General features: G+C 44.5%; 1 protein-coding gene across 5 annotated transcripts in view; it reads right to left on the reverse strand.

Moving 5' to 3' along the window:
* The window catches only part of Sun1 (Sad1 and UNC84 domain containing 1), a 42992-nt gene extending 22154 nt beyond the window's left edge, over window positions 1-20838 (reverse strand). For 3 of the 5 annotated variants that reach the window (XM_027922779.2, XM_071605647.1, XM_071605646.1), the window contains exons 1-6: window positions 20784-20838; window positions 7762-7858; window positions 4821-5009; window positions 3168-3352; window positions 2219-2245; window positions 1935-2111 (exon numbers count right to left, since the gene is read on the reverse strand). In XM_027922779.2, coding sequence (XP_027778580.1) covers window positions 1935-2111; window positions 2219-2245; window positions 3168-3352; window positions 4821-5009; window positions 7762-7838 — 655 coding nt within the window. In that variant the 5' untranslated portion in view covers window positions 7839-7858; window positions 20784-20838. Of the gene's footprint in view, window positions 1-1934; window positions 2112-2218; window positions 2246-3167; window positions 3353-4820; window positions 5010-5174; window positions 5314-7761; window positions 7859-20783 lie in introns of those variants that run through there. The other 2 variants (XM_071605649.1, XM_071605648.1) reach the window with 2 other exon arrangements.
* Window positions 20839-20959: the final 121 nt, after the last annotated feature.

Genomic DNA, 20959 nt, shown 5'->3' on the forward strand with positions numbered 1-20959 from the left:
TCAATGAAAGTAAATAGAAAAATGTCTATTTAGTGTCACTGGGGGGTTGAACTTAGCAGCATTCTGCCACTAAGTTACATCCTCCTTTTTATTTTTTATTTTCAGACAGGGTCTTGTCAAGGCTGGCTTCAAACCTGTGCTCCTCCTGGCTCAGCCTCCTGAGTCACAGGGATTACAGGCGTGTGGCACCACGCCTCGCTTGGAAAACTGTATTTAAATTAAAATTGCACATAATCAATAACATATTCTTGCTACTTTCAGCTTGTCTACAGGAGAGGCTTACACACAAATACACATGTACAAACAAACACACTGAAGAAACAATGTTTTTCATGGTATAGAAAAATAAACCTGGGGCTGGGGTTGTGGCTCAGCGGTAGATCGCTCGTCTTGTATGTGCGAGACCCTGAGTTTGATCCTCAGCACCACATATAAATAAAAAAAAGCTTAAAAAAAATGCTCAGGAACTGAATAAATTTAGATACAACCACAAACATTGTGATAAGTATCCCCAAAAAATGAAGCTAATCTCAACTAACACATGTAAGATGAAAATGGTTATGAAATGACATACATACTATGACAGCATTTAAATGAAGACACAGGGTATCTCTCTTCATAGTACATAAAAGCAGAACTGAGGTGTTGGCTGCACAACTCTCTGAATACACTAAATTCCATTTGATTGTACCTTTAGGATGGTTAATGGTTAATTTTATGTTATATGAATGTTAAGTCATTTTAAAAAAGCAAAAGAATCCACTTAGAAAAGGAGACAACTTAAGTTAGCTCATGTGCTTGATACCCCAGGCACTCCTGGAGACACTGGAGGCTCAGGGCCAAGCTCCTTCACCTACAGCAGGCTTCCTAAGCTGACCGCACCTGTCGGCCCATCTGTTGTGATTACCTGTGCAGAGTGCGGGCCCAGCACAAGCACTCAAGTAACGTGTGCTGACGTATTTGAGCCTACGTGGTCCTCAAATTATTATTAGGAAACTCACATATCATTTTGATTCTGCCATCTACTCCTTGCCCTTTCATGTTTTCTTATTTTGTTCTATTAATGCTGACAGTGTCCACAATGCCACAGCAGAATAAGACCTGAAAAATAACTTAAAAGACACTAGAAATAAATGAGGACTATATTCTTCGTCCTACTACCATCCTTCATTATGTCTAGTCACTGGAAAGTACAAACTGAGCATTAGGGTGGTGCACAGGCAGACATGCCCACCTCTGGGCCATCCTGCTTCTCCAGGCTGCCAGGCTGGGGCTCCACAGACAGGCACAAGAATTCAGAAGGAGACAGCTCCCACCAATCAGGGCTTGTCTCTTCCTGCCATAGGTGTGACCTCAGGACAGGGTCATGAAAGGTATAGAGTCCCCAAGCTTCCTGCGACACCACAGTTACACCTGTAACCTGGAAAGGGGGTCTATGGCTGTCTCCCTGCGAGCCCAGAAAGCCCCACTGTCCCGACACCACAACCCCAACCACTGTCATGACCACCAGACCAGTGACCATAGAAAGCACCTCCTCTGTCAACAGTGGCACAGACACTCTGGCAGCAGAGGTGAAAGTGCTATTACTCAAGCACATCTGAACATCTGCACACTTCCTAAAAAAGAAGGAACACATCTGGAAGTGGCTTGTTAGAGTTCACTGAAGTAGGAATTTTCTTTTGCTTACCTAAAGTCCCAACTTACAGAATATTAAATCCTTCTAGGTATAAATACAAACCACATGAAGTGCAGGCTAAAAGAGGATAAGTACGACAAAGCTAACTTTGGGTGTATTTCTTTACATTTACAGAGGATAATTTCAAGTCAAGTCTACAACAGAAATAGTGCAGATACCGAGATTTCATGAAGTCAATTTTAGAACAAGGAGACTTGTGGTCACTGAATCTTTTTCTAACTTTAAGAGTGAGACTTACGTTTTGGGTTCCTATCCCTAGAATAAACTCTTGACGAGGGTCCTTGGGAGGCGGGGTGTGCTGTGAGAGCTTCTGTGCGCTGGGAGAGCATGCTGCAGTCCCTGCAGATGTACCCGTTGTGGGTGGTTGCGTCTGTTGCCAGGTCGCCATTTCCCTGAGTGGCAGCTTTAGTTCCACCTAAAGTTTTCAAAAAGTAGATGGAACCTGTTTATCACAATCGAGAAATTACTAATCTACAACTTCTATTCTGAAAAGTATATAGAGAGAAGATCTAAAATAATTACCTTTAAGATCACCATCATCATCAAGACCTGAAAAAAACACATATTTTCACTGTTGAATAGAACAAAACCCATAGGGGTGGGGGTGGGGGTGTTAAACATAAGTAAAGCCTAAGATGGGTGCTAAGCCAGCATCATGGCCCAGGTCAAGATTCATCTCCTACGGTGACAGAGATTTCTCTGGATGCAAGCAGGTGGAGGCTTGCCTCAAGGCCCACACATACCAACACATACTCTGACCCAAAGAGGGGGCAGGAAGTGCAGAACAGACTGGTAAGGTCACTTTCAGTGACCCATCCAGGAAGCACAGCCTCTTAACCACCAACACTGTATCTCTCTTGCCTGGCCTCAGTAGCTGAGCAAAGGAGTGAACATCAACCCCATGCTCTCTACATCGGCACACAGCACTCCTGGAACTGATCTGGTCCTCCACTGCCTCGCAAGGGTCAAGCAGAACACAAGCTGCACTTGACAAGCAGCTCCTCATTCCTCACCAAAAGGGCCACCCCCTGCTCAGCCCCAGAGGCACTGCAGCCCTCCATGGGGTGAGCATCGTCAGAGCAGCCAGCTCCTTCTCAGTGCCATTTTCTCCACACCAGAACTCCTATGACTCAGAAAATAACCCGGCTATTTTGTTGCTTAGAGCTTTCTAGAAATATGCTGGTCCCGATTTTTATACTGCCTTTGCTTAAACATCCTACAAAAGCATGCATTTAGAAAAAGTTATCAGATTACTCTGACTGATCACATAATCTTCCACATCATAATAAGCAATGACACCCTCACTAAGCATCTGGCAACAGATGGGACAGTGCCCAGTGCATTCCTACTTGAGTCTGGAGCAAGTCTGACCTCACCAATGCTCCCCTGGAGCACAGCAAACTAACCACCTGGCCATACTTTGCCTTCTTCCCCAAACAATCACAGCCCATAATGCCTCGCAGTGACTCACCCCAGAAGTGGTCCACTTTGGTCTGTTCACGAATCAGAGACTCGTCCAGCACGGGTGGCCGCGGGGCTGTAGTGCTCCGCAGATTGCGAGAGCTGCCCTGGCTGGTGCCTGAGGATGTGGCCTTCCCTGACAGGTGGTTGATACTAAATGCTGGCTTGCTTGCACTTCTGTGCTGCTTGGCTGTTCTAAACAGAAAGGAATAAAAAACAAGTTTATAGACCTTTTCTAATAAACACAAAATGATTAGTTTACCAACACAAAATCTGTGGCCAAGAATAAAGACAGCATTTAAGGTTAAACCATTTTCTTATGCCTTTCCTGCTGCATGAAATATCTATTCACCTAAAAAAAGATTTGTAAGCAGAGCCCAAGAAGTGCCTCTAAAGTCATAAACACAAAATAATTCAGATGGTTTTAGACCCAGTGATCCAAAGTAATTTAAACATAAAATAACCTAAAAATAAAAATGACCTAAAAATCTATGATTTATAAGTTCAAACCCTTTCCTTTTCTAAAAAAGCAACTGTACACACATAAATATCCCCTCTTTTTTTTTGTCATTAGTAAAGATTGAACTGAGTTAAGTACAGCAAAAATAAGTTGTAACCTAAGATAATTTCTGCATTCATATTAACCACAAATGACAAAAAGAGTAAGCCCTTAAAAAAAATAGCGTACAAACCCTTGGGGCATTGAGTTAGCAGTGGGGACATACAGGCCAATGGAACAAGATTCTTCCCTCCTGAGACTTAGTGGTGGACAAAAGCCAGCACTGACAGCAGCGTCCAAGAATTACAGCCTGAGCACAGTGAAGCCACAGCTTGGTCTCCTGTCACAGAAACCCCAATGGCTTCTGAAGGCTGTAGTGCAGCTGGAAGAGCCTGGCACTGAGGGTTACACTGTAGTCAACTGGCTCTCAGCTGCTGCCAAGCACCTGCTGACTGGGCTCTACAGAGGCCTCTGACTCCTCAAGAGAACAGCCTCAGACAAGCCATGGGGAGCACTAACAGGTCCCTGGGCAGATGGTGAGGCGCCAGTAGTCCCATCACCCTCCTGTGATCAACATAAAGGTTCACTGTCTCTAAGTGGCACAGATTCTGCAAACTTTGCTCCTTCTTGGAACAGGAGCTGTGATGGGACAGAAAGTTCAGAGGCAAATGCACTTGACAATCAAACACAGGAAAGTACCCAAACTGTACCTCTCACCATCAACTCACACGTCTTAATAAACACACTTAACAACAGAAACCAGCTGTGGAGCCCATGATGCTCTGCAAGCCTCCTTCCCTTCAACATTTGGCGTGCAGATGAAGTGCAGCTCATTCAAAGGACAAAGTGGCCTTCCCTGGAGGACATGGAGCACATCTGTGCCACAGGGGGTGAGCTGCCTCTCCAGAGCTCTACCACACCAGCTCTATTCTGCAAAATATCCGTCCCAGACACCCTCACATATTCCAGAATTAGTTTCAGTCTTTATTCATAGCAAAGATATGACTTTGTAGGATGCACTTGAGCTTGTATATGTGACACACACATACTGTTAAATTCAAGAAGGACTGCATGATTTCACAGACCAAAAGAACTTATAAGCTTGGTTTTACTTAACTGGTGTTGGAAGTCATATGAAGAGAAGACAAGACAAGCAGTGCTCACCTGGCAGCTCCACCCTGGAGGGAGGCAGCCCTGCTGGTGCAGGAGTGCAGGTCCACAGCCTGGCCATCCCCGCTGCTGTAGGTTGTGGTGACTAGGCGCAAACTACGACGGGACATCCTTGGTGAATCAAATACAGGGTCCAATTTGTGCTCAATCTCAAAATCCAGAGCATCAGAAGAATAACTTGAACTGGAAGGAACAAAATGTGCCAGAGATAAATAAGCTTATAGCCCCAGGGCTGAAACAAACTGAACAAATAATACATGATCTATCATGTATTGTATCATATAACAACTTCATTACAGAGTAAAAGGCAGGTGGCACAAAACCAGCAAACAGGGGCCTGATACGTACATCCTCACCACTCCTCCTTCAGGTGCAGATGTCTAGGTTTCATGGCCAGAAGCTCCCTGAGGACGAGCTATCCATAAGAATCCCCATCTGTGGGGAATTATGTTGACAGTATGGAAATCAGTGGACACATGCTAGCAGACACCAGGCCTGACAGAGCAATAATAGGAGTGACCATGGCATGAAATGTAACCCAGTAGGCCAGGATGTCACTGAATGAGTCAACGTGAGAAGAAAAGGGAAGGCCTGCCCCAGAGCCATCCACAGTACACTGTGTCTAACACTAAAGCTAGAGATGAAAGCAAAACCGTGAGTCCACGACAAAGTAACTTCCAGTACCTGCCATGCGGCCATTAGGCCAATGCAGTTAAATAGAGAGATACATTGTGCTGTGTGGCTAGCAAGTTTCCCAAGTCAAAACACTGACCGAATAATCTGTGTCCCTGGGGAAGACAGGTGTTACACATGCCAAGGTGCCCAATAGTGGAGGCCACCCCTGCACAATAAAAAGAGGAGCTACAATTGTCTAAGGAGGAAGCTGCACACACAGAGCCCTGGCAGGGGAATTGTGGCTCAAAAGTTCCCCATCAGGCAGGCACCCCATCCCCGTGTCCACTCTGCAGAGCTTTGTAGCACCTAGCTATCTGCTGGCTACCTGTTCTCCACCACTCTCCGATGTCACCATCTCCTCCCTTCCATCTGGAAGACCCGCTTCTTCCTTCCCAGAAATGCCAGACACTGTAAGAATGCTATCTCAGGGCTGGGGATGTGGCTCAAGCGGTAGCGCGCTCGCCTGGCATGCGTGCGGCATGGGTTCGATCCTCAGCACCACATACAAACAAAGATGTTGTGTCCGCCGATAACTAAAAAATAAAAATATTAAAAAAAAAAAAAGAATGCTATCTCACCCCCACCAGATCCACACAATAGCCAGTCTCAGGGTGCTTCCAAATCTTTGTGGTAGTTAGTTTTGTGTGCTGTCTTGACTGGCAATGAGGTACCCAAATATTTGGTCGTAAAATTTCTGTGTGACTAGGAGGGGGCTTCTGGATGAGATTAACATCTGAATCAGAACACCCAAAAAGCAGCAGGACCTCACAACATGGTGGGTTCATCCAATCAGGTGAAGGCCTGAGCAGAACACAAGGCAGACACTCCCAAAGCAGAAGGGAGTCCCCTCAGCCCTAAGCCTTCAACCTGGAACACGAGCTTTTCCGGGGCTGCTAGTCTGTTTGCCTTCAAACTGCACCTTTGGCTCTCCATCATAGCTGCTGACTCACCTGCATGTCTCAGGATAGCCAGTTCCTTGTCCTCAGTCTGTCTCCACACACCCGCATGCACACGTTCCCCTGGTTTGGTTCCTCTAGGGAACCTGACTCACATACTCTTCCTTCTTTCTGCAATGGAAGGAGAATCCTACAACCAAGCCTGTGTGCTGTGCTCTGAACCAAGTTTTCCACTCTCGAAGAACCTTCCCTCCTTCTGTCATTTACTGCCCTCTCTCCTGAATCTCCAACTCTCCTTACCATCAGTATCTACACAGACTCTCAGCCAATCCTGTGGATAAAACAATTTCCACTCAGTGCCACACCCCTCCCCTTCACCAATTGGGCTGGCCACACCTGGCCAGCCCCTGCCTACCTTTCCTCCATTTCTCACTCCACCTGGCCACAAGTTTACCCGAAGGTCTAACTGAAGAAAGGCTGTAAATTTTACTGAAATTAAGGGTAGCTTTCCCAATGTAGAGACCCTACACATAGCACTTTCTAAAATTGTCTTTAGAATAGGTCCTAAGAGCTAAAAATAAATTACCAAGAATAACTTTCTATGCTCCACTACAGGAATAGAGAACAGTTTAACTTGAGCTGGCACACGACAGGCCTCATGTGAACACACTGAGACCTGGAATTGTGAACAAAAGCTCGATCGTCAAATGTGAGCTTTAACCAACACTGTTAAGAAGTATTTTTCTTAAAACACTTGCTAATTTTCTTAAGGTTTCCTTCATATTTTCACCCTTTTTCATATATTCTTAACAAGCCACTGAATAATTATAAAAGCACTTTCCCCATGAGCCTGATGCATCTTGCCAGGTGCCCAGATTTCCTTCCTGCTAGTCAGATCCTCACCAAACTAGCCAGGGCGGATGGGCAACTTTGAAGACTCAACTGTCAAACTTTAGGATATCAGACATGAATTAAAAAGAAATAGCACCCAAGAAAAGTCACACTCTTCAAACTGTGGGCTCTCTAAAGGCAAACCCTATTCCAGGTTATCACATACACCACCCCATCTGTATAAATCCCCAAACACTGGTCACAGCCACAGACTTATTCCTGAGATCGCAGCCCTCAGGTAGGGCCTAAATCTGCTGGTCACTTGCAATGACTGGGTGCTCATGCACAGGCAAAGCTAACTCAGCCTCTGTGTCAACACGTCAGTTCTGTAATCTAATGAGACGTGAAGGCTGCAGGTTTCTTCAGTTTCACCTTCTAACCCATAGCTGGTGGTGCTCTCCAGTCCCTGTATCTCCACCAACTTAAGCAACATGCAGCCTCATAGCCAGGCCCCAGTGGGTGCTGCACCTCACCTGAGTGCGTAGGTGTAGCCGGTGTTCTCCGGCACACACTGGGGTGGGGTATATGTGTGCAGCCGAGAGAAGTCCATGTTCGCCGTCTCAGATCATGCTGCAGAGGCAGAGAAAGGGTGGTAAGAACTCTGATGACATGAGCCATGAGTGGTTTTTGATTTCTAACAAAGGAGACAAGTTTTCTCCATTACAAGCCCAGGGATTCTGCCGTATCTATTCCCCACTACACCCACAGAAAAGTCATGGGAGAAATACTGGGCAGGACTTAGAAAACTTGGCACTTTCAAAGAAATATTCAAAGTACTCAGAACCCTTTTTTGAAATAGATTTTTAAATTCCTGAAGGTGTCAAAATGTTCTTAGTCTTCTGGAATAAAGTTTCATTGTTATTATCTAAGATAGAACTAATTATTCCACGGTCAGAAAGCAGCATTATAATACTTTATTTACTAGATAGCTGAAGTTTTCACAAGCACCTCAGAATCAGAAAACAAACTATGGGATGAATTAAAAAAAAAAAAAGTTTAGGACATTGATTATACTCCCCTCATAAAACAGATTATTTTTAATTAAAGGGTAGTGAGATGGGCACAGTGACACATTCCTGTTATCCCAGTGACTCAGGAGGCCAAGGCAGGCGGATCACAAGTTTAAAGTCAGCATCAGCAACTTAGTAAGACCCCAATTTCAAAATAAAAATAAAAAGGGCTGGGGAGTAGCTCACAGGGCCTTGGGACTAATCCCTTAAAAAGAAAAGGCAGGGTGTGTGTGTGAGCACATTGTTCTTCAGGTTGCCATTTTAATTTCTTTGGAATGACTCAAACTTTCCACTGGCTAAAAATATTCACTCAAGAGAACACACATGCAAAACACAAACACACACGCGCGCGCGCGCGCACACACACACACACACTCTCTCTCTCTCTCTCTTTCTCCCTCCCTCTCTGAATTTAAGAGCCCTCATAGTAGTAATGTAAATCAAAAACCTGTTGTTGAAAAATCTAAGGAAGAAGAAAAAAAACAAAACTAAATAATATCTTGGGCAAGAAAATATTTATATATAAATGACTGAACTCTATAAACTAAGACAAAAGTTCTTTAATGTGTATAATTTTTTAAAAAATATTACCCAAACTCCCCCTCACCACCCGCCTTCCTTTCTTTTACAGTAGTGGGGATCAAACCCAGGACCTCCTGTACACTAGGCAAGCACTCTACCACTGAGCTACACCTCCAGCCCAACAAATACACTTTTGAAAATTAAACACTCATATACAAATAAAGAACACCGTGTGTGTATGTGAATATGTGTATAAATGTTACTGCATCTCCTAATTTCTTTTTCGAAACAGGGCCTCACAATGCTGCCCAGGCTGGCCTCCAACTCCTGGTTCAAGAGAACCAGGTTCAAGAGGCCAAAGTCTCTCGAGGACCTGAGACTATAGGTGCCAACATTGTGCCCAGCACATCTACTAATTTCAACAAATATCACAAAACTCCTGCACATGAAGAACACCTGGTAACTCTTGGGTTCTTCTTGGGGCACCTGGCCCACCAATGCTACCAGAACACACTAGACGAGCACAGTGCACTCTTAGTTGGCTTTCTATTCATTTACACAATAATTTTTTTTTTGCAAGTAAAATTAACTATCCTTATTTAATTCATGTAAGGTTTAATACCTGTTTAACTGCCTCAATCTCCCCTTTCCTACTTTAATCAACACCTAGAGAATGTCAAGGTACAGAGTGTCCTGCCTCTACACTTGCTCTGAGTCGTTAAGAGAGCCCCACTCCTGCTGCCCTCCGGAACAGAGCCACACCTCAGTAGCAATGTAATAATGGCTTCTGGCTGCCCTTGTGTTTGGTAATGATTCACTAGGCAACCATAACACTGGGATGAGTAATGATATCATATCCCATTACCATTTCATCCTTTAGGGTAGGTGGCCAACTGATTTGTTTTCATCCCTTCTTATTCACCATCAAAACCAAACTTCCTGCTTCATTCCCCAAAGTGATTTTCACTTTCATATTTCACTGTGCCCGCACTGTTTCCCACCATTAACCTAAGGATAAAAGTTTACTGATTCCGACCAAGTGTCTTCTAATCAAGAGTCCACTGGTACTAGTGAATGGGGACTGGCTTCACATGCCTGAAATCTGAGAACAATGTCATAAGCAAATGAATGCAAATGCCTGTAAGCCCTAAGACCATGAGATGGAGGTACTGGAGGTGTCCCAACATTTGGGTGATGCAGACACATGTGTGCAGGCATGGACTTGGACTCCTCTTCTGCCCTGTTGCTGACAGCCCTGCCTGTAGGCTCCCTGGGTGAGGCAAGTGGGGTGCGCGTGGCTCAGGCTAATACATGCACAGGAGAGTGTGTAGCTCTTAGAAGATGGGTGCCAGGGACAAAAGTACCCACATACATCACATGTTCTCACATGTGTGGCCATATGAGAGACTCAGGGTAACAAAGGAACCTGAGCATCTGGCAACACACAGGATCAGCTACCACCAAGGTTCCTGCAGTCAGTGGGATGTGTGATTAACCTGTGCCACATACAGCAGAGCCCCATCCCACAATCTAAGGAGAAATGTAACTGCCAACTCTGAATCAAACCTGTTGAAGAACCAAAGCAGCCACGTGTCATGAGTTCTACTTCCTATTTGGGACACAATAGCCTACAGAAGGAGGAGGCAGAAAAGGACCCACAGTTGGGCAAGATGCAGTTGGTAGAGGTTTGGGAAAAAGTCTGATGAATGGAACTACAAATATGACAAAGCCCACATCACCACAGAGAACCAGCATGGACATGTGGTGACTCAGGCAGCCAGGCCTAGGGCAGGACAGCAAGAATAAGAAGGTAACTGTGGAGAAGAGACCTCACACTCACGGCTCAGCAGTTGTTGCATGTGATCATGACTTACTCTTTCTTCATTAGTCCAACTCCACCTGGATCACATGGATCTTGGGTTTACGTTCTCCCGTGAAACACATCAAAGCATAACACTATGTACAGAGTCCATCACTTTATTTCCTAATACTTGTAAATGAGAACATAGAGCCTGGCCCACCTGACCTGGCCTAGCCCGACCAGATCTGAGGCGTAAGGAGATGTTCTGGCCACCCTTCATATCCCAGAGCACGTACAAGTGCGCATGCATGTGCGCGCGCACACACACACACACACACACACACACCCCTCCAGGACAAAAAGAACAAACTCATACAAAGGAGGAGGTGTGGGCTCAGAATCCAGGAGGGAGGGTGACCAGCCCGTCATCTCTCAAGTGCCAGACAGAACTAAACTCTCCCCACATCCTTGGTCCTTCCTTCTACCGTTCTCTCCCCAGCTTCTTTCCTTTCCTGTCTTCTTTCCCTCTAAACACATCATGATAAGGACTCAGAATATTTTCATTTTCAGTGCTGTATAAGACTGAACGTTAAACTGTAGGATAAAATAAAATGAAATAAAATTTTAAAGGACTAAATGACATAATGCATGTAAGGCAGTACTTGATAGAGGCCAAATACTCAAATGCTAACCATAATCATACAATGGAATAACGTTAAATAATCTATGCTTTAAATTAAAAAACAAACAAACACAACAACAACGATGACATTTCCCTCCTAGTTCAGCAATCCTCAAAGTGGAAGATTAACTCGCTGCTGCTCTACATAAGCACACCAGTTAGTGCGCACAGCTCAGGCAGACGCACAGCACTGGCTCCTTACAGACACATTTGAACACTTGGGGGTGAGATTCAGTGACATTAGTTCTACTGGTGGCTAAAGGAAGTGCTTAGTATCTCCACTTCCATTAGGGTGGGGGCTGCTGGGGTGGGGCTTCAGTCTCAGACTCAGGAGAGGAATCTGCATTCACAATCTGAATAGCAATGACTCCAATTGAAAAATGGATTACAAATGTTTTTCAATGGCATCAGAAGATCTTGGAAAGAACCTGTAAGTCGACAAGTTTGCAAACAGACACATTACAGGAGAGGCCCCTATCTTCAGGCTTCACTCTTTTTGCTCTTGCAGTGCTCTCCTGCAGCCCTGTGTCAAGTGTCACAGTTGCTATCATCTTACTCAAGCTGTGTTCCTTATGGGTGCCTTGGACTCTATGAAGGGGATGACTAACTTGAACCCAATTTTGTGCAGAACTCAGAAACAGGAGCTGGGCCTGCCTCATCTCAGAGAGCCCCGTGGCCGGGGTTCCTAAAAGTCAGCTCACTGACCAATGGAGGATCCCAGAGGGACCATGAAGAGCCAGCACCTCAGAAAACACACACTTTGGGAGATGCAGCCTAGAGAGACATCTTTGAGTAAAGGAGAATACATTGCTACCTGTCACCTAGGCAGGGCTCTCCCTTTTGTCCTATGTTTTCGGGTGGCCAAGAGAACATGGAACTCAATGACAGGCAAAAGGAGAGCAGACCTAGGTTCCAAATCTAAAGAAATATCTTTATAAATATGCATGTCCTAGTATGGTTTTAAAATTAGATGTTAAGATTCTTTTTAAGTTACACCAGGTTTCTCCTTCAAAAACATTTATTACAGATCGTAAGATTCACATTGTATGATAGAGAAGAAAATATAAAGCCCAATTTTTGTGAATGCTCTCATCAAAATGGGTTTTAGCCACTCACATCATATTAATCACTCATATCATATGAATCTTTACTATTTAGAATGTCTGCACAACCTCATTGCAATTCAGAAAACATGGCTGCAAAAATCTCAAAAAGAATAAGTCACATAAAGTTAAAAATAGGTTTGTTCTATTTGCTCAAAGCTAAGGACCAGGAAAAAACTCTGGTTCTGAAATAAAATCAGCAATCTTTTCTGATAGGAAACAATATCAGTTCCCGATATAACTAGAAAAGGCAAACTTTAGCGTACAATCAGTGACTTGAAAAATTGTGCCTTATATGTGTAATATGAAATGAATTGCATTCTGCCATCATGTACAACAAATTAGAATAAATAAATAATTTAATAAAAGAAAAAGAAAAGGCAAAATTTAAATTTGGTGGGTGGCACTTCCTTTGGGCACAGGGGCATTGCAGTATGCCCGCCTTTAAGACGGCATTCTTCCCTGATCAGATCTAACTCTGAGGCTCAAGTCTAGAGCTTCTCCAAGATAATAGCATTCTTAGTCCTCACTGTAATCCAAGGCACAAAACCCAGGCCCTACTCCCAGCTCCCCAGGAAGTGGCATCTGCCATAGGCCCCATCCCTCAGGGGGGGATGAGCTCCTGATCCCCACCACAGCCTACAGTGGATGCTCACTTGACCCTGCTAGGCAGATACTTAATCTTCTGAAGAAACACTGACATACACACAAGTGCAACACACACACATCCGTGAGTACACGCTTGTAACTCCATCCTCATAAATCCTTAACCTCTTCAGGGCTTGGTTTTCTATAGCAGCTAGACTGCTATCAGGCAATTCATTAATTATGTCCTTTACAAAGATACACTAAAATTCTGAGCAGCCCTTTAAGTAAAATCAGTATTAAGTCAGGATCAGTGGTACACAATTCTGGAGTTTGATCCTCAGTGCCACATAAAAATAAACAAAATAAAAGCATGCTATCCATCTATAATTACAAAAAAAAAAAAAAAAAAGCTGGGAATGCAGCTAAGTGGTACAGTGCCCCAGGGTTCTCCAGCACCAAAACAATAAACAAAACCTTTAGAAATGTATAATATCGAATCTGTGATAAATCCATCTTCCCATGTTAAGGGATATGGGGCAGCCAGACCCCTTGGTTCTTTTACTCTCCCCAAGGCAAGGCCAGGGCTCTAGTTATGAGCCAGGCAGCAACAGTGCCTTCACCTCTAATACCATTGCAAACACAAATTGCAGCTCAACTCAGGGTGCAGCCAAAGGAGCCCTTTAACACTCAACCTGCTTAGCACTGCCCACCTCAGTACATGGAACAAGAACGAAAAATGAGTCATCATCAGTGGCAGATAACCTCTCACCATGCTGTACCGTTTCTGCACACTTTTGGAAATGATGAACCAACAGGAAGAGGCTAAGCTATATGGGCTGTTGGCATCAAGAAAACAGCTCTAGGTATAAGGAGAGAGCTTTAGTATGAAGAGGCATTATCACATGTGTGCATCTCCTAATGATAAGGGGTCCAAACTTTCTAATAAAACCCCACTTCCTCTTACAATGACAAAGGGCCCAAGATCTAATTATTCCAGATTTGTACATGTTAAGTTCAAGAGCCTTTTTGGAATACAGAAATATTTCATAGTTTAGACAGAAACCTAGAGTGTAATGAATTCCCTCGGGAACAGTGCAATTAGAAGGACTACCCACAAAATTTCTACTGCAAGGACCCCATCTAGGGGAGTAGCCTTGCATATGGGACTGCCATGAGGCCACTGAAGCCATGAGCCTATACCACCAGTCTGACAGAGTGTGTTAATTATCAATGACTTGAATCTTCCTTTTGTGTTTCTGGGCCTACTGCATTTCTTATGCTCTTAGGGGTTTCTTATTCCCATTTCCTTAGAGGACCACCATACATGTAAGGTATTAGCCCTTTCCACATGACACATGCCAGGGATGCCCCTTGTCACTGTCTTGGCCTGGTCTTCCCTGGCTCATGTACTGCTTCTAGAAAGGTGCTCTAAGCCAAGAGCAAAGGGATGATCTATAACACAGTTTCCTACTCAGTGCTCTGACTTGTCCATGTTAAGCCATTTATAATTTATTTGATTCATCTGTAATTCAAGTTTGTATACAGGGAGGATTGCATCTGGTTTTATTTCCTGTTGGACCTTTCTACCAGGCTTGCCAAGAAGCCACTCATCCCCCGTCTCATCACCCTAAAAGCCTGCTTCTTCCTCTTCATCCTGCCCCTCAACCTGCCATCTCTGGCCAGCCCCTTATATGCACTCAGACTGACTTCCGAGCTCCAGTATTTCCCCCTTAAGCCAATCCTTTATAAACTTACCTGAATAGTTGACCTACAAAGAGCTGCTTTATTTTCTAATAAAGAAATACTTTCTAGCCGCTTTATTTCCCATCCCTGGGTCTAACTATGCCCAAGTGATGGCTTACCTCTTCACCATAAAGGCTCAGTAGTGACATCACCTTCAGGAAGTCCCTTGGACCCCAGCCTCCAGCCCAGTGAAGTGCCTAGCTAATGCTTCCCAGCATTTCTGTTCATTAACACAAACCCTAACCACTATTGAGTAATGAGTATCTCCAACTAGACTCTGAACTCCAAGGGTAGGAATTGTGCACTGTTTTCCTGCAGGTCTAACACCCAGTGGTGGGACACTGTGTAAGTGCCTACAAAGCAGGAGTACTCATCATTATGCACTTGACTTGCTTTGCCATTAAGCTGAAAATACTCACCTCCCCCACCACTCTCTGCTTCTTATCTGATTACACTCTGGGAAAATCTTGTTCAAAGTGCTATAAGAACTTATGAAAGCAGAACGGTCATGTGTACATGGGCCTCTTTATTCCTCCTCCTAATGGATTCATGCAGCCCAAACTGGTGGGTCAGCCATTTCATTTCCAACCATAACTGGGAATGGTAACAAGAGCAACAACCACAGGATTTTATTTGTCTCACGAACACAGCTCATCCATACCTTTTTTAGATCACCCTTCCCTTTTGCTGTTCTGTCTTTCCAAACAGGAAGCACCAGGCTAAAGGTGAGTACTCTCTAGTACTGAAGAGGTTTGCAGCATGAATATAAATGGCAAACAAAGCAATCAGAAATTGATGTTTTCATATTCCAGATATAGCTCCCATATTCCAATCATGAAAATCAGAGTAAACAGAATGACTAAGAAAAAAGCAGCCAGACAATGGGCTGCTTTCCTTTTAAACCCCACATGCCCCAAGGGAACCCTCTCACTTCCACTGGCAGCCACTGGTCTAGAATGAGCACCTTTACACCAACTTATAACCTGAAATTTAATTTTGCACAAAGGTCAAAGAGCACCATTCACAGAGATCTTATCTCCTACACTGAAATTTGCAATCCATAGCCATTCACTGGTGCCTCTAGCAACCAAATGAAAACCATGGACCACATGAAGTGTGCTTACTTACAGCTAAAGTTGAGCAGCAAAACTGGTTATTGTGTTATACAAGCTGCTTAATGAAATAGAGCAAATTATAACCTCTAACATAATAAACAGCCTTATAGGCAGCAGTACCATGTTCCGTATTTTTCATCTGTCACCTCCTCATTTATTTTGGCCAATGAAGTAAACTGTTCACATGCAGAGCTAGCATTCCCAGATTCTCTACCTGAATTTGAGTGTGCAAGTAGTCCCCAAAAGCAATGAGTTCCAAATTTAGGGAGCAAGGGGGGAAAAAGATAAAAGCCGATTTCAAAAAACTAAATATCAAAAACCCTCTTACAGGGAACAAAGGGCCACAACCTCCTGCTCTGAAACTTCACAGAATTCTGGAGGGCTCAGGACCACATGCCCGTGGCCTTAGGAAATCCCTATAGTTCCCTGGATTTGCCTCCTGTGAGAAGACCAGGGAAGAGTGAGCCGCAAGGTTGAATGGAGGCCTCCTCAGGCACCACTAACCCCAACCCCAACTTCTCCTAACAATGTGCCTGCATTTATTGTGAGCAAATTCAGGTTGGCTTTGTTTCCAGGATCTGGAAAGGCTATAGGCAGATTATTTAGGAGGCCATTCGACTGTCATAAACTCAGAACCAAGAGACAATGGTTATGAGCTGACAACATACGCCATTAAATACCAGCATTCTTTGAAAATAGGTCACCAGGAATTTCCAGTTAAAAATGTGATGAACACAGATGTCAGATTCTACTCTCTTCCACCACCCTTTCAAAAGAGGGCTGTTTTTTAAAAGACATATATCCATGGAAACAAAAAGAAAAGAGCCACAACAAAGAAACTTTTGGAAATTAGATGAATAAAAATTAACTTAGGGGCTGGGGTTGTGGCTCAGTGGTAAAGCGATCACCTAGCACTTGTGAGGCCCTCAGCACCACATAAAAAAAATAAAGATATTGTGTCCAACTACAACTAAAAAATGAACATTAAAAAAAACAAAACTTAAGCCAGAATAAGCTGTATAATAAACTTGCAACGGGGAATGCTGAAAAATATCTGATTTTCACCACAGGACCCATTCCCCCCCTCCCCCCAAGATTCAAGAACTGTTGCACTTATTTACATTTGGAAGCCAGGGTGGAGGATGGAGCCAAAATACAGGAGGAATTAAATCCTCATAGACTATTTAAGACGTAATTAGGCAAAACCACATGATCATCTTAACAGGTGCAGAAAATACACTTAAGAATCCCACACTCCTTCATGATAAAACCCCTCAACAAACCAGGAATGGAAGGGAACTTTCTCAACGAATAAAGGGGCATCCCTGAAAAGCCCACAGCTAATATTACACTCAAAAGTGAAAGGTCAAAAGATCCCCCCCTAAGATAAGGATTTAGACAGGGATGCCCACTGTCACGTCACCACTGCAGTCCAATACTGTCCTCGAAGTTATAGACAGAGTAATTATTAGTCAAGAAAAAGGGGGTTGGGAGAAAGCAAATAAATTGAAAAAAAATAAATAAAACTACCTTCATTCTCAGATGATATGATCTCATATATAGAAAACCCTTTAAAAAACTACCAGAGCTAATAACCAAAAGCAGCAAAGGTATAGGATACACAATCCACACACAAAAACAGTTGTACTTTTAAACTCTATCACTGAAAAATCAGAAAGTGAATTTAAGACAATTCCTTTTACAAGAGCATCAAAAAGAATAAAAACCTTAGAAGCTGGTATGGTGGTACACACCTATAATTCCAGAGATACAGGAAGATCAAAAACTGCAAGGCCAGCCTGGGCAACTTAGCAAGACCCTGTCTCAAAATAAAATAATAGTAATAAGAAAAGCGCAGGTGGAGCTGGGGAAGTAGGCTCCGAGGTAGAGCTCCCCGGTACTGCAAATAATAAACAAAACTCTCAGAAATGAATTTAACCAAGCAAGTATAAGACTTGTACACTGAATACCACAAAACACTGTTCAAAGAAATTTTAAAAGTCCCACCTTCCAAACTGAAGGATGGAAGACTTAATATTATGATGATGGCAATATTCCCAAAGTAATCTTCAGATTCACTATGATCCTTACCAAAATCCCAATGGCCTTTTCTGCAGATATGGAAAATCTAATCCTTAAATTCACATGGAACAGTGATGGGTCCTAAACAGTAAAAACAATCTTGGAAAAAGAACAAAGTTGGAGGAAGCACACTTTTCGATTTCAAAACTCACTATACAATAACGTGGCCCAGCAAAAGGACAGACATATAGACCAACAGAGCAGGAGAATTCAGAACCCAGAAACAACCATCCTACATCTATGGCTAACTGATTTTGACAAGAGTGCCAAGACCACTCAGTAGGGGGTCAACAAATGGTGCTTTCCACAAGCACAAGGATGAAATTAGGCCCCTATCACACACACACATCATGCCCCAAGTCATTTAAAAATGGACCGAAGTCCCACATGTCAGAATCAAAACTTTAAAACACAAAAGAAAACAGCTAAGTCTTTGTGACCTAGGATTTAGCAAAGGTTTCTCAGATGTGATACCAAAATTATGAGCAACAAAGGAAACATAGATATTTGGACTCCATCAGTTTGAGCACTAAGAGACAGCCTCATATATCTGGTAAGAGTTTGGTGTCCAGAATACAAAATAATTCCTACAATTTAACAAGAAGATAAATAACCCAATTAAAACACAGGAAAAAGAAACAAACATTCTCCAAAGATATACAAAAACACATGAAATAATATTCAACAGCACAGTGTCATTTGGGAAATGCTGATCAAAACAAAATGAGATGCCATTTCACACCCACTAGAATGTCCACAGTTTTAAAAAAGGAAAATAACAAATGCTGGCAAGAATGTAGAGAAAGTGGAACTCTCATATGTGTTATTGGTGAGAATGTAAAATAGTGCAGCCACTTTGAAAAACTTTCTGTGGGCTCTGAGGTAGAGCGGTTTCTCAAAAAGTTAAACAGAGAATTACCATATGACCTAAAAACTCTACTCCTAGGAATATACTCCAAAAAGTGGAAACAGGTGCTCAAATAAAATCTTGCACACAAATGTTCACAGCAGCACTAATTCTTAAGAGCCACCACATAGAAACAACTGAAATGTCCATCACCAGAGGTTAGGTAAATAAAATTGGGTACATATATACAGTGTAAAATTATTTAGCCATAGAAAGGAAGGAAATATTGATAAGTGCTACAGCATGATGAACCTCAAAGACATTATGTTAATTCAAAAAAAGGCAGACACAAAGGGCCACATGCTGCATTATTCCAATGATAAGAAATGTCCAGAACAGGCAAATCCAAAGGCAATAAACAGATCAGTGGCTGCCAAGGGGTGGGAAGAAAGAAAAATGGGGCCTGACTGCTTAATGGCTACAGGGTTTCCATTTAGGGTGATGCAAAGTTTTGGAACTAAATAGACAGTGGTGTTGACTGCACAACACCATGAATGTACTTAATACCAACTAACCGCACAATTCAAAATGTTTAAGATGGTAAATTTTATATGCATTTTACCAAAATACAGAAAAAAAGCTGCGAGCTGCCATGCCTATCCCCTTTCTGCTCTCACCCCCCCAAAATGAAGGGTAAACGGAGGTTCCTCTAGACTCAATGCTTCTCTGCATTGACAACCCTTCCCCTCAACTCTCAAGTGAGGCAGATTCAAGTCCCTTCCCTGGGAATATAAAACCCAGTGAAAAGACCAAAAAGGATGACAGGGAAGGTTCCTAGGGACGCGCGGACCAGCCATCACCCCCAGTTGATAAGATCGGGCAGGGTGGGAGGGAGTCTATGAATAGAACAGGAGGTCACTGTTCAAAACGGAAAAAACGCTCAAGGGAATTTAAAATAGAGTAGCCAAACTAAAATACAAGCAGGTGCACACCTGTTCGAAAAGACCGAGGTAATCTAGCCGGGAAAACAGAACATAAATTAGGGCTCTAGCACCAAGAAGCCTAGCTCGGTGGCGCACGCCTAAAATTCCAGCGCCTTGAAAGGCGGGAGGACCGCGAGTTCAAGGCAAATCTAGGCAATTTTGCAAAACCCTGTCCAAAAAAAAAAAAAAGGAAAGGAAAAAAATCTTTTCAAGAGGGCGGAAGTGTAGCTCAGTAGTAAAGCACACCTGGGTTCAATACCCAGTACCCCGCCCCCCAAAAAAATAAAGGAAAAGAAATCCCACAGTAAACAGGCCAGAAGACACTCCCCAAAACTAACGGCCACGAGTGTTCAGACTCAGCGCCACTGCGAAGCATCCAACGACGGACAGCGACCATGGACAACGCGGGCCAAGGCCCGCGAGCTGGGGCGCGCGCGAAGGCAGGCAGCCAGGACCGGCGACCCAGCCCGCTCAGCGCCCCGCCAAGCACCTGCGACCGTGGGTCTGTGCCACAGCGCTGGGCTCCGGCGGGGGGGTCACACCGGGCTTGGGAGCTCGGGGAACCGGGGTCCGGGTTCTGGAGCGGGGCTTGGGCACCAGGGCTCCCGGGGAAACCCGGGTCGGGTTCGGGTGCTCTAGGACACTGGGAGCTTGCGGGCCAGGCTTAGTCACCAGCGCGCTCAAGGGGAACCGGGGACCAGGCTCCAGAACCAGGACGCTCAGAAAACCGAGGACCCGGCTCAGGCACCAGCGCGCTTGGGGGCCGGGCTTGGGCACCAGGGGCCGGACTTCGGCACCAGCAGGCTACGGGCACCGGGGGAAGGGGGATACAAGGGCGCCGCGGCCTGGCCGCGAGCAGGGGCGACGGGCGGGCCGGGACAGAGACCGTTGGCGGCTCCGCAGTTCGGTCCTGCCGCCACCGTCTCCGCCCACTGTGAGGGTCGCCCCCGGCACAGGCGCAACCCCGAGGGGGGGAACCCTGCCCCCGCCCCCGCCCCGGCCAACCCAGCGGAGCTCACCTGCCTCGCGCCGCTGCCTCAGGCCTGGTCCGCGCCGCCCAGGCCAGTCCCGAAGGATCCCGCCGTGCCAGCCAATCGCGCGCTGCGCCGGGGCCAGGGACGGGAGCAATGCGAACGTTAGCCAATCCGGAGCCCTCCACCTAAAGCTCCCAGCCAATGAAGAGACAGCTGCGGGC

Source organism: Marmota flaviventris, chromosome 19, assembly GCF_047511675.1.
Source record: "Marmota flaviventris isolate mMarFla1 chromosome 19, mMarFla1.hap1, whole genome shotgun sequence".
In the NCBI taxonomy this organism is placed as follows: Eukaryota; Metazoa; Chordata; class Mammalia; order Rodentia; family Sciuridae; genus Marmota; species Marmota flaviventris.